Source organism: Castor canadensis, chromosome 6, assembly GCF_047511655.1.
Source record: "Castor canadensis chromosome 6, mCasCan1.hap1v2, whole genome shotgun sequence".
In the NCBI taxonomy this organism is placed as follows: domain Eukaryota; kingdom Metazoa; phylum Chordata; class Mammalia; order Rodentia; family Castoridae; genus Castor; species Castor canadensis.
The window spans coordinates 71,898,888-71,912,484 of record NC_133391.1 but is presented as its reverse complement, the minus strand read 5'-3'; the positions used below and the strand labels follow the sequence as shown (position 1 = coordinate 71,912,484).

Genomic DNA, 13,597 nt, shown 5'->3' with positions numbered 1-13,597 from the left:
TCCTCTACTTCCTTGAATGCCAAGCTTTAAGGTCTTATAAGAGCCTTCCCCCTCCCACCCATCCAAAAGTGACACCTTTTCCTTCTACTTTCCTATTTCCTGTAGGCTTTTTTTCCTTAGTGACAGGGTCTGAGTATGTTGCCCAGTTGGCTTCAAACTCCTGGGCTCTGGCAGTCCTCTGACCTCAGCCTCTCAAGTAGTTGGGATGATAGCCATGCACACTGAGCTCCTACAGGATCTCTCATACAACTTGATGAAGCGTGGAGTTATATCAGTTGTGTGCAGATGTGCTTCCCCTGTAGGTTCATGTCAGAGGCATCTTTGGATTTTAAGGGATCAGATAATTGTTAGGAACTATGGTAGATTTTGGGCTTCCTTGGTCATTAGCTCTGTGGGTGGATGTTATGTACAGTAATTACTTTAAATCTTGAATCTAGAAATATAAACCTAGGGGCTTTTTAACAAAATCACAGATGAATCTTATTTTCCCAGACAGATACATGTAATGTAAAATATTTAGTTTTCTTGTCACTTCTGTTTTCCATTTATTCTTAGAAGCCAAAGCTCAAAAATTCCCTTTTTGAACCAAAGAAAATCAGATAGCAGATATACTGGGAATTATTTTTTATGGTAAAGAAATGTAACAACATTTGTAACTAGACATCTCTAAGGTTGACAGGAAAATAAAGGTGGAGATATAATGGGGAATCCTATAACATTTATTATTAAAGTCAGCTCAAGTTTTTCTCCGTGGATATTTGTGATCTAATAAACTTTAAGAAGTTTTTAGAAGTTGACTTGGATTGTAAAGGAGAATCTCCTTCCTTGAATCTTGTATTGGATCAGGGATAGGATATTGGAGGTGGGGGTGATTGCTGGCTCTGGTTGTTAGGAACAACTAAGTCAGTTGTTCAAAAATTCCAATGCACAGACTGGGGCTGAGGTCAAGGAAGCTTCTTTCCATGGACCCTTGGGCCTCCTGAGAACACTGGTTCCTAATTCACTCTGTCTCACATCACGCACCAAGTGACACTATCTCAAATTGCCGCACTACAGGAAGGGAGACATCTGTTTCTTCCTTTTCATGCTGACCAAGTCATTGCAGATAATTTTTATTACTTGTCAAGGATAAAACATATTGTTAAAAATAACCCTAAAATAATTTCTTTATCACTATGAACTGACCTCTAGAATTAGTTCCTTTACTCAAATGCATTTTCAAATTCTGTTTCTGTCAAAGATCATCTAAGATTATTTTGTTTTCTTTCACTAGATTTGTAGAAGATATGTACCAAAGAAAAGCCATCTTTGAACTTAAAATGCTCTCTATTATGTTTAAATCAAAACTGTGTTCAGATAACCAAAATTTATTATCTATTTGGCCTAAATCATGTTTTTGTATTGTGGTTTGCTGATTAATTCCCTGGACGTGCTGTTTGTGCTTTAGATGTGTCTAAAAAACTATCTTTCCTTAAAAAAAATAGGAACAGCCAAGCTTAGCAAAAAGATTAAAGTTGAGAATGCAGTCTGTACTAAGTTGTAGCACAATCTTAGAGTCGTATTCTGTCACTTACTGCCACAAAATAACGTTGGTAGTATGTTTTTTGGGGAGGTATACAACCACATAGGATGTGTGCATGTGTGTGTGCGTCTGTACATATACATATATCCATGCACAGTCTATGTACAATATATATGTATATGGCTAACCAATCGGTGAGTAGCAGGGATCACATCTTTTCAAGTCTGAACAATGCGCAGCACAGAGCCATGCACACGTGCCACTTAACTGATGGCGATGGCAGTGACGGGATGCGGTTGAGCACGCAGCAGAGGACAGAGCAGCACCGGAAAAGCCTCCCCTTCCCTGGCCCCTGTGCCACTCCTGAGAGCACCCCCTGCTGCTCCTGGATCTCTCATCATTGTCTCCTCTGCCCGCTAGAGTGTTGTGCCCAACATACCTTTTCTAAAAGCTCCTGGTTTCTCTTAATGAAAAGTTGTTTATCTTCTACCCAGTGTGAATCCTGTTTGACAAAGAATATGGTGCAGTCAGCATTTCAGAGTGGCACAAAAGAGCATGTGTCCTCAAACACTTGGCCAGAGCTGTCTTCTTTTCACCCTGTTGGTTTGCCTGCACATGGTAACTGGTAGCTTGTAAATGGAACTCATCCCTGCCAGCTCCTTCTTCAAAGATTCTGGGGCCAAAGTTGCCAGGAACAATTTAACCCCCTTTTCATCATGACTTTCTACCTCTACCTTTCATTCTCAATAATCCAGGACCAGCCTTCTGGGGACTCAGAAGTGACCACACAGGCAAAAAGTGAAAAGGTCAGAATGCACACAGGCTTGATACATATGGATGGAAAACACTAAAATGCAGAACCATAAATGTAGCATAGAGGCAAAGAATGCAGCTGGGGGGTGGGACTTTGTCTAAGCAGTTTGTGACAAGTCTAGGCTATTTGTATGGGGCTCCTCTTCCTCTGGCCTTCTCTCTTTCTTGCCCACCTTCATTCACTGTGGTGGCTGGGTTTGCACTCTGGCCAGGAAAACACCAGGGACAGAAATACAGAGTTGCACATTCTGACACAGTTTGAGAGAGGTCACTGTGGAGAGCCAAGCCGTGTCCTGGATGCGGCCCATGCTGGGGTGAGCTAGAGGAAGGTCCGATCAAATGGTCTGCCTCTGCAGAAGAGCTACGACCAGGCGCCTACCTGCCCTTTCTGAGCCAGCGTCGCTTCCAGATCTTCGATTTTGGCTTTGTATCTGAGCACCTCTGCTTGGAGCTGTTCTTGAGCCTGGTGAGATGAAAATTACAGAATTCAACAAATCCAATGGTCATTCAACATTTTTCTTTCTCTCATGTTCCTTCACCAGTACTCAGAAAATGAGAGAGGAAAAAATTAAGAATTTTCTAGGATAAAAGTGCCTTTCTAAACTACTTTCATGATCTAACGTGACTAAATTCTTGTTTAAAACTCCCTGTGGTTCCCTTGATCATCAGGTTAATATTTGAGCTCTCTTTAGCTTGGCATTCAAGAACTCCTGTTACATTTCCAACCTTTTCATACTTCTTGTCACCATGGCATGCGCCTTTACCTGTGGGCACATGCTTGTTTCCTAAATCCTTCTTTGTAACTTGCCACTGCTTTTTTTATTTGAATGCGTTCTTTTTCTGGGAAGCCTTCTCCTACTTTGCCTCTCCAAATTCCATCCGTTCTTTCAGAGCCAACTTTGTGCTTGGTATGTAAATCTAAATTCAAATCCTATCACTTTATCTGCCCGTTCCTGTGGTAGTATGAATGCTTAGTAAATATTGATAGTGAAACCTGCAAATATTATAGGATCGAGGTGAACATGTGATGGCATGCAGGGACAGCTCTTTCTAGTGATTGCTTTCCTAGTTACTCCAAGCTAATTTTTTTTTAAAATTAATAAACCAATCAATTAATTGGTACTGGGATTTGAACTCAGGTGCTGGACAACTTGAGTTCAAACAACTTTTTGCTTTGGTTAGTTTTGAAGTAAAGTGTTACATTTTTGCCTAAACCACTATCCTCCTACTTGTGCTTCTTGTGTAGCTGGGATGACAGGCATGCACTATTATACCCAGTTGTTTTTGGTGAGATGGGGCCTTGCTAACTTTTTGCATGAACTGGGCTCAAGCTGCGATCATTCCCATCTCTGTCTTCCAAGTAGCTGGATTCCATGAGCCATTGCATCCAGACCAAAGTTTTAACTTTTAAACATGTTTACTCTCTTATGCAGGTGTATGTACAGGTATCTGTTACAATTTAAAAATATATAATGTTAACATTTATTTTTCTTTGTAAACAACTAACAGCAGTTGCTACAATACTCCCCAGTGCATTATAATCCCTTCAGAGAAAAAAGTAGGATTAGGATAAAAACCGTTGGGTAGCCATGCTCTCTCTTGCCTCATGCAGACTAATCTACGAGGCAGTGACAGCACAGTTATGGCATGTTGAGTAAGACGCTGAAGTGAGAGGCTAAGTTTGTATCTCAGCTTTGTGACCTCAGGTAATTTCATTAAGCACATTTAACTTCTCAGTTATTAATTCATTTTCTGTAAATAGGAGCTAATAATAGTATCTAATTCTAAGGATTGTCTAGGATTACTTAGATCACTCATGTCAAGTTCTCAGCACACCAGGAACACAGCAAGCACTCAATAAATCCTTCCTTCTTCCTTCCTTCCTTCTTTCCTCCCTCCCTTTCTCTTTCCTTCCCTCCCTTTCTTCTTTTCTTCCTTCCTCCTTTCCACTTTTGTATGTGTATGTACAGGTGAACACTGACATTTAAAAATATATAATTGTAATATTTGTGTATTACAATTATTATTTGTATATTACAAGTCTTCTTCTTCATCCTTTTTTGATGTAGGAATAAGAGAGACAATTATGATGTAATTAAAAAAACATTTCACCCAGTAAGATTTGAGTTAAAATCCCAGCTTTGCCATTTATTATCTGTGTCAATTCAATTAAACTCTCTGAGTCTTAAATTCTTCTTTTATAAAATACCTGCCTTAGGAGGCTGTCACAGGATTATATGAGACATTATCTGTTAAAATTCTTGATAAGCTGTCAAATACAATATTGTGCACTCATCAACTAAGAAAAGAAACAGACTATAACCATTTCTTTTGAAGATAAAAATTGTTTTTCCAAACATGAAACTAAAAAAAAAAATGGATTATCAAAATCCATATTATTTAAAATATAAGTTTTCAAATAGTAAGAATATAAACTATATGCTCAACTATCTTTCAAGGAACAAAAGCATTTGTCTGAGCTGGTTCTAAATGGCTTTAGATCCAAGGTTTGTTGACGTAAACGACAAAACAGTTCAAAGGCTGCAGAGGAGAGAAGGGGACAGGGAAGTGTGCTACTGACGCTTTTATGTCTGTGGTACTGTCATGCTGTGACCACTGCAAGCAAACGCAGAGCACTATGCAGATGCACACTACCTTGGCTTCTCGTTCAGCATCAATGATGCCTCCAGTCTGCTCCTGCAGGAGGGCATATGCTCTTTGGAGAGCCTGGTATTCTTTTGTTAGTTGTCGAAATCGTAGTTCAGATTCTTCAGCTGCTAAACTCTTGAGGTTAAAAATATAAGCCAAAAAGTAATTGGGTTATGTTCAGGTTCTGTGTTCAATGTGAATACTAATATCTGCCCACTTTTAAAAAAGAAGTTAAAGTTTGTTTGATTTAACATGGTTTGATTTTATTTTTAATTTAAACTGTTATTACACAAATAACAATAAAATTTGTTATGACACACATGCTGTTATACTTCCAAGGAAGACATTGCAGAAATATGTAAGCAGTTATTTAAAGAAACATTTACTTTTTCATAAGGAGCACATACTCATTTATTTATCATTACTACCTGTTTCATCTTGGATGTCAGCCATTCCAAGATCCATTATGAGAAGACATACTCAGACTTTGAATCTAAATTTGAGGCAATGACACTTAAGAGTTTTACTTTTATTTCTTTTTAATTCACTATGTCCACAAATAAATTATAAATTTTAATTATATTTTATCCTAAATAAATTATAAAAACTGTTTTATAGATTTAGGTCATAAACTTTAGGGCATAACACTATCATCAGAGAATTTTACTCTACAGATCCTGAAGCAGGAGATGGTGTTTGGGTCCAGGAATTTTTATTGTAACCAAACCCTCTAGATGATTTTCATGAAGTGGTACCCAGAGCACACTTTGCCAAATACTGCCTTGGACTATATCCAGAAGCCTTCTGAGCTTCTTTTAGTTCACACCTTCCCCAGATGAAGAATTTTGGAGAATAACTTTTATTTTGAAAGAAATATTCAAGCTATAGAGATGAACTGTAGAGAAGTTTCTAAAAAGGTTGCATGAAATAGATGATGTTATTTTTCAAGAGGTAACAAAGTCAAGTGTGGTCTCAAACTTGGTCACTGTTATGATATCAATTTGTATGAGTCATAAAGGAGAAGAAAAATGAAATGCTTTTTTCCTCCCCCTTTCAGGAAAGATTTGGTGACAATATCACACAAGACTAGAAGAATGGAAAAGCTTACTTCATCCAAGTCATCGTCGGGAGTAGCCGGTGTTCTATCTGTTCTAAATGAGGCCATGGATGACGTCTCTGAATCCATGGAATCCTCATCATAGCCAATGAATGGGTCCAAAACAGGCCTCTAAATGAGGGAAAGGACAAATGTACAGACACAACCAGAAATGGAGAAAGCTGACATATCAAAACTCTGCTAACTGACACATGTACATGAGTAAAGAATTCATGAATTCTTTTAAATGCAATAATACTAATACATGTTTCTCCTCTATTATTCACTTTGGCTCATTCAAATATAACTCATTAATATTTGGATGCCTTCATAAAAACATGATAGCCTCTCTGTATTACATTTTATATCATGATGAATTAAGGTAGTTTATTCTTTCTAGTATTTAAAATATGCTCAAAGGACTTCAAAAATTTGGGTATCTATGTCAAAAGGGTTATCAGATCATCCAATTCTGCATTCAGACCAGTTGATGTGCTTGGCAAAGAAAATTCTACCAAAATCAAACAAATGGAAAACTTAAGATTTCTGTGATTCTAAAAGGCCATAAAGATATTGGTGGACCGAGTGTCATTATCAATAATAATAATACATAATAATAATTCAAACATATGAAGCAAGTATAGGATAGGGACCAAACACCAATATAATTCAGTGGAAAACATCAAATCATGTGTCTTTTTTTCTTAAAGTGTAACTCTCCTACTCGTCAAGTGGGCCTTTCTATAATAATGGCTTCTCTGTTCAGAGAAAGTCAAGTTAAATCCACTACACAGTCATTTTCAGATCCAGAAATGTCAAGAGGAGAGATTTCTTCTAGCAAATCTTTATCGTGGTTCTGCACAGAGGTTCCTTGGCAGCCTCCTTTCATTGGCTACCTGTGGCAAATGCCTGATAACCAAGCTTTTGCATTACCTTAATCGGCTTGGAGCTTCTTCTATGTTTTCTCCTACGGATGAGCTTTTCCCGGTCCTGGAAAACAGATGAGGACTTTTCAGATCTAGAGTTGGTTCATATTTCCCTATAGTCTTTTTTTTTTTTTGAAGACAAAGTTATTTTTCCCATCAGGAATTATATATTTTTATTTAAGGAAAAATTTTTTTATAAATTTGGGCAACTGTTGGATATGATACTCAAATATTTTCAGAGTATGAATACTATATTTTTCTGATAATCTATGTGATTCTGAGAACTTCACAATCAGGAAGTTCACTGTATTCCTTCATTTCATACTTGAAAACCAAGTAGCTCAAAAAATAATTTGTTTTTTATTCCCCCAAAGTACAGTTCTCCCAGACACAAAGGTACTTTGAATTTGTAATTTGTGGTGAGAAAATGTGATTCCACAACAAAATTTTTAATAAAACTTACTAATTTTGTCATTTATTCCAGTCTAAATATCACCATTGTTATTATTACAAGCTAGAAAATACTTAATTGCACACAGTACAGGGACAATAACAATACCAAGGGCAATGACGGGAAGACAGAAAAAACAGGGAAACCAGTTTCCCCACAGCAAAAAATTAGTACAGGAACCAGAGGGAAATGAAGAAAACAGATACTCAGATCCAGACTCCAACAAAATGAAGACAAACTATGCCAAAGAACCCAATGAAGCCCACAAGAATAATCTAAAAGAACATATCTTACAGGTAATCAATGAGAATTTTATAGAGATGATGCTGGGTAGGGTCAACCAAAATGTACAGCAGACACTCAAGAAATTCCAAGACAACAAAAATAGAGAATTTGAAAAAGCAAAAGAAAAAAGGAAACCGTAGAAGACTGTATAAACACCAAAGCGAAACAAAGAACACAATGAATAAACAGATAAATAAGCTCAGGAGAAAAATAGACAATATTAAAGAGGAAATGATCCAGGATTTGGAAAACCTCAGAAAAAAGAAGAAAACAGAATTGCAAAACAAAACAGAAGGCCAATCCAGCAGAATAGAACAAACAGAAGACAGAATCTCAGAACTCGAAGATGAAATGGTAATTAAAGGAAAAACCAAAGAACTATTAATTAAACAACTCAAGTCCTGTGAAAAGAAAATGCAAGAACTCACTGACTCCATCAAAAGACCAAACTTGAGAATCATGGGCATCAAAGAAGGAGAAGAGGTGCAAGCGAAGGGAATGCGTAATATATTCAACAAAATAATAACGGAAAATTTCCCAAATCTAGAGAAAGATATTCCCATACAAATGCAAGAGGCCTCCAGGACATCAAACAGACCAGATCAAAATAGAACTACTCCACGACATATCATCATTAAAACAACAAGTTCAGAAACTAAGGAAAGAATATTGAAGGCTGTAAGAGAGAAAAAACAAGTAACATACAAAGGTAAACCCATCAAAATCACAGCAGACTTCTCAACAGAAACATTAAAAGCAAGAAGAGCGTGGGGTGAGATCTTCCGGGCACTGAATGAAAATAACTTCAACCCCAGGATACTCTACCCAGCAAAGCTATCATTCAAAATAGATGGAGCAATAAAAGTCTTCCATGATAAGCAGAAACTAAAACAATATGTGACCACAAAGCCACCATTACAAAAGATTCTGCAAGGGATCCTGCACACAGAAAGTGAAACCCAACTTAACCATGAAAAGGCAGGCAGCACCAAACCACAGGATAAGAAAAAGCAGACAGTAGTAGAGAGTAACATCAAGTTAGGTACACACAATCAAACCTTCAAACAACTAAGATAACTAAATGGCAGGAATCACCACATACCTATCAGTACTAACACTTAATGTTAATGGACTTAATTCACCCATCAAAAGACACCGTTTGACAAAATGGATTAAAAAAGAAGATCCAACAATTTGTTGCTTACAGGAAACTCATCTCACCGACAGAAATAAGCATATGCTTAGGATTAAAGGCTGAAAGAAGATTTACCAAGCCAATGGCCCCCGAAAACAGGCAGGAGAAGCAATACTTATCTCTGACAAAGTAGACTTCAAACCTACATTGATCAAACGAGATAAAGAAGGACATTCCATACTAATAAAAGGGGAAATAGACCAAAAGGAAATAACAATTATCAACCTATATGCACCCAATGCCAATGCACCCAATTTCATCAAACATACCCTGAAAGACCTAAAAGCATATATAAACGCCAACACAGTGGTTGTGGGAGACTTTAACACCCCATTATCATCAATAGATAGGTCATCCAAACAAAAACTCAATAAAGAAATCCAAGATCTAAAATATGCAATAGATCAAGTGGACCTAGTAGATGTCTACAGAACATTTCATCCAACCTCTACACAATATACATTCTTCTCAGCAGCACATGGAACCTTCTCCAAAATAGATCATATCCTAGGGCACAAAGCAAGCCTCAGCAAATATAAGAAAATAGAAATAATACCGTGCATACTATCTGACCACAATGCAATAAAACTAGAATTCAACAACAAAAGTAAAGACAAAAAACATGCAAACAGCTGGAAACTAAATAACTCATTACTTAATGAAGAATGGATCATCGATGCAATAAAAGAGGAAATTAAAAAGTTCCTGGAAGTCAATGAAAATGAAAACACAACCTACTGGAACCTATGGGACACAGCTAAGGCAGTCTTGAGAGGAAAGTTTATAGCCATGAGTGTGTATATTAAAAAGACTGAAAGATCCGAAACCAATGACCTAATGATACATCTCAAACTCCTAGAAAAACAAGAACAAGCAAATCCCAAAACAAATAGAAGGAGAGAAATAATAAAATAAGAGCTGAAATCAACGAAATAGAAACCAAAAAACCATACAAAGAATTAATGAAACAAAAAGTTGGTTCTTTGAAAAAATAAACAAGATCGATAGACCCCTGGCAAACCTGATTAAAATGAGGAGAGAAAAAACCTAAATTAGTAGAATTAGGAATGCAAAAGGGGAGATAACAACAAACACCATGGAAGTCCAGGAAATCATCAGAGACTACTTTGAGAACCTATATTCAAATAAATTTGAAAATCTTAAAGAAATGGACAGATTTCTAGATACATATGATCATCCAAAACTGAACCAAGAGGAAATTAATCACCTGAATAGACCTATAATACAAAATGAAATTGAAGCAGCAATCAAGAGTCTCCCAAAAAAGAAAAGTCTAGGACCTGATGGATTCTCTGCTGAATTCTATCAGCCCTTTAAAGAAGAACTGATACCAACCCTCCTTAAACTGTTCCACAAAATAGAAAGGGAAGGAAAACTGCCAAACACATTTTATGAAGCCAGTATTACACTTATCCCAAAACCAGGCAAAGACACCTCCAAAAAGGAGAACTATAGGCCAATCTCCTTAATGAACATTGATGCAAAAATCCTCAACAAAATAATGGCAAACCGAATTCAGCAACACATCAAAAAGATTATTCACCAAGACCAAGTAGGCTTCATCCCAGGGATGCAGGGGTGGTTCAATATACGAAAATCAATAAATGTAATAAACCACATTAACAGAAGCAAAGACAAAAGCCACTTGATCATCTCAATAGATGCAGAAAAAGCCTTTGATAAGATCCAACATCATTTCATGATAAAAGCTCTAAGAAAACTAGGAATAGAAGGAAAGTTCCTCAACATTATAAAAGCTATATATGACAAACCTACAGCCAGCATTATACTTAACGGAGAAAAACTGAAACCATTCCCTCTAAAATCAGGAACCAGACAAGGATGCCCACTATCTCCACTCCTATTCAACATAGTACTGGAATTCCTAGCCAGAGCAATTAGGCAAGAAGAAGGAATAAAAGGAATACAAATAGGTAAAGAAACTGTCAAAATATCCCTATTTGCAGACGACATGATCCTATACCTTAAAGACCCAAAAAACTCTACTCAGAAGCTTCTAGACATCATCAATAGCTATAGCAAGGTAGCAGGATATAAAATCAACATAGAAAAATCATTAGCATTTCTATACACTAACAATGAGCAAACGGAAAAAGAATGTATGAAAACAATTCCATTTACAATAGCCTCAAACAAAATCAAATACCTAGGTATAAACCTAACAAAAGATGTGAAAGACCTCTACAAGGAAAACTATACACTTCTGAAGAAAGAGATTGAGGAAGACTATAGAAAGTGGAGAGATCTCCCATGCTCATGGATTGGTAGAATCAACATAGTAAAAATGTCAATACTCACAAAAGTAATCTACATGATTAATGCAATTCCCATCAAAATTCCAATGATATTCATTAAAGAGATTGAAAAATCTACTGTTAAATTTATATGGAAACACAAGAGGCCACGAATAGCCAAGGCAATACTCAGTCAAAAGAAGAATGCAGGAGGTATCACAATACCTGACTTCAAACTATATTACAAAGCAATAACAATAAAAACAGCATGGTACTGGCACAAAAACAGACATGAAGACCAGTGGAACAGAAGAGGATCCAGATATGAAGCCACACAACTATAAGCAACTTATCTTTGACAAAGGAGCTAAAAATATATGATGGAGAAATAGCAGCCTCTTCAACAAAAACTGCTGGGAAAACTGGTTAGCAGTCTGCAAAAAACTGAAACTAGATCCATGTATATCACCCTATACCAAGATTAACTCAAAATGGATCAAGGATCTTAATATCAGACCCCAAACTCTTAAGTTGATACAAGAAAGAGTAGGAAATACTCTGGAGTTAGTAGGTATAGGTAAGAACTTTCTCAATGAAACCTCAGCAGCACAGCAACTAAGAGATAGCATAGATAAATGGGACCTCATAAAACTAAAAAGCTTCTGTTCATCAAAAGAAATGGTCTCTAAACTGAAGAGAACACCCACAGAGTGGGAGAAAATATTTGCCAACTATACATCAGACAAAGGACTGATAACCAGAATATATAGGGAACTTAAAAAACTAAATTCTCCCAAAACTAATGAACCAATAAAGAAATGGGCAAGTGAACTAAACAGAACTTTCTCAAAAGAAGAAATTCAAATGGCCAGAAAACACATGAAAAAATGCTCACCATCTCTAGCAATAAAGGAAATGCAAATTAAAACCACGCTAAGATTCCACCTCACCCCTGTTAGAATAGCCATCATCAGCAACACCACCAACAACAGGTGTTGGCGAGGATGTGGGGAAAAAGGGACCCTCTTACACTGTTGGTGGGAATGTAGACTAGTACAACCACTCTGGAAAAAAATTTGGAGGCTACTTAAAAAGCTGGACATCGATCTACATTTGATCCAGCAATACCACTCTTGGGGATATACCCAAAAGACTGTTACTCCAGAGGCACCTGCACATCCATGTTTATTGCGGCACTATTCACAATAGCCAAGTTATGGGAACAGCCAAGATGCCCCAGCACTGACAAATGGATTAAGAAAATGTGGTATCTATATACAATGGAATTTTATGCAGCCATGAAGAAGAACAAAATGTTATCACTCGCTGGTAAATGGATGGAATTGGAGAACATCATTCTGAGTGAGGTTAGCCTGGCTCAAAAGACCAAAAATCGTATGTTCTCCCTCATACGTGGACATTAGATCAAGGGCAAACACAACAAGTGGATTGGACTATGAGCACATGATAAAAGCGAGAGCCCACAAGGGAGGTATGAGGATAGGTAAGACACCTAAAAATCTAGATAGCATTTGTTGCCCTCAACGCAGAGAAACCTAAGCAACTGAGGCCAATAGGAGAAGGGGAGCAGGAATTAGAGAAAAAGTTAGATAAAGAAGAATTATCTTAGAAGGTAACACACATGCACAGGAAATCAATGCAGTCAACTCCCTGTATAGTTATCCTTATCTCAACTAGCAAAAACCCTTGGTCCTTCCTATTATTGCTTATACTCTCTCTTCAACAAAATTAGAGATAAGGGCAAAATAGTTTCTGCCTGGTAGTGAGGGGTGAGGGGGAGAGGGAGGGAGTGGAGGGTGGGTAAGGGAGGGGGCAGGGGGAAGGGGGGAGAAATGACCCAAACATTGTATGCACATATGAATAAAATAAAAATTAAAAATAAAAGAAATTTACAACTTAATCTCAGGGTGTTCACAACCAGGTAAATTCCTTGTCTAGTGAAAATACGTGATTCCTAAGTTATTAAGATGTGGAAGTGAAGTGAGGGACCCAGGGCATCAGAACACATTTGAAAAGCAACCTGGTTTAAGCCAGTGGTTTTTAGGCTTTTGATATTTTGCGTTTATAGGTAAGAAATATTTTGATCATGCAGCCTTAATATGGCTGAAACTTTTAAAGTTTATACAGTATATATTTATACTAATCTAGTGTGTATGCATTCTAACATATACTCAACACAGAAAACTTTAAAAAGATGAATGACAAGTCATTACAAACAGAAGTTCTAATCTTTCTTTTTCTCAATGGCAGGGAGTCATCTTGTTCACCTACTCTGGAGACAACTAGCTGCCTAACACCTCACCCCCATCCCCTAACACTAGTTCCTCAAGTCCGTCTGTCTTGGTTCGGTCCCTAAGTGAGGG

At 37.2% G+C, this 13,597-nt stretch overlaps 1 protein-coding gene across 3 annotated transcripts in view; it reads right to left on the bottom strand.

The window, feature by feature from the left end:
* Positions 1-13,597, bottom strand: part of Jakmip2 (janus kinase and microtubule interacting protein 2) — a 149,322-nt gene that overhangs the window by 21,843 nt on the left and 113,882 nt on the right. For 2 of the 3 annotated variants that reach the window (XM_074076701.1, XM_074076700.1), the window contains 5 exons: positions 7,014-7,070; positions 6,093-6,212; positions 4,991-5,119; positions 2,715-2,798; positions 1,962-2,024 (listed from right to left, as the gene is read on the bottom strand). In XM_074076701.1, the coding sequence (XP_073932802.1) occupies positions 1,962-2,024; positions 2,715-2,798; positions 4,991-5,119; positions 6,093-6,212; positions 7,014-7,070 (453 nt within the window). The remainder of the gene's footprint in view (positions 1-1,961; positions 2,025-2,714; positions 2,799-4,990; positions 5,120-6,092; positions 6,213-7,013; positions 7,071-13,597) is intronic. The other variant, XM_074076702.1, reaches the window with a different exon arrangement.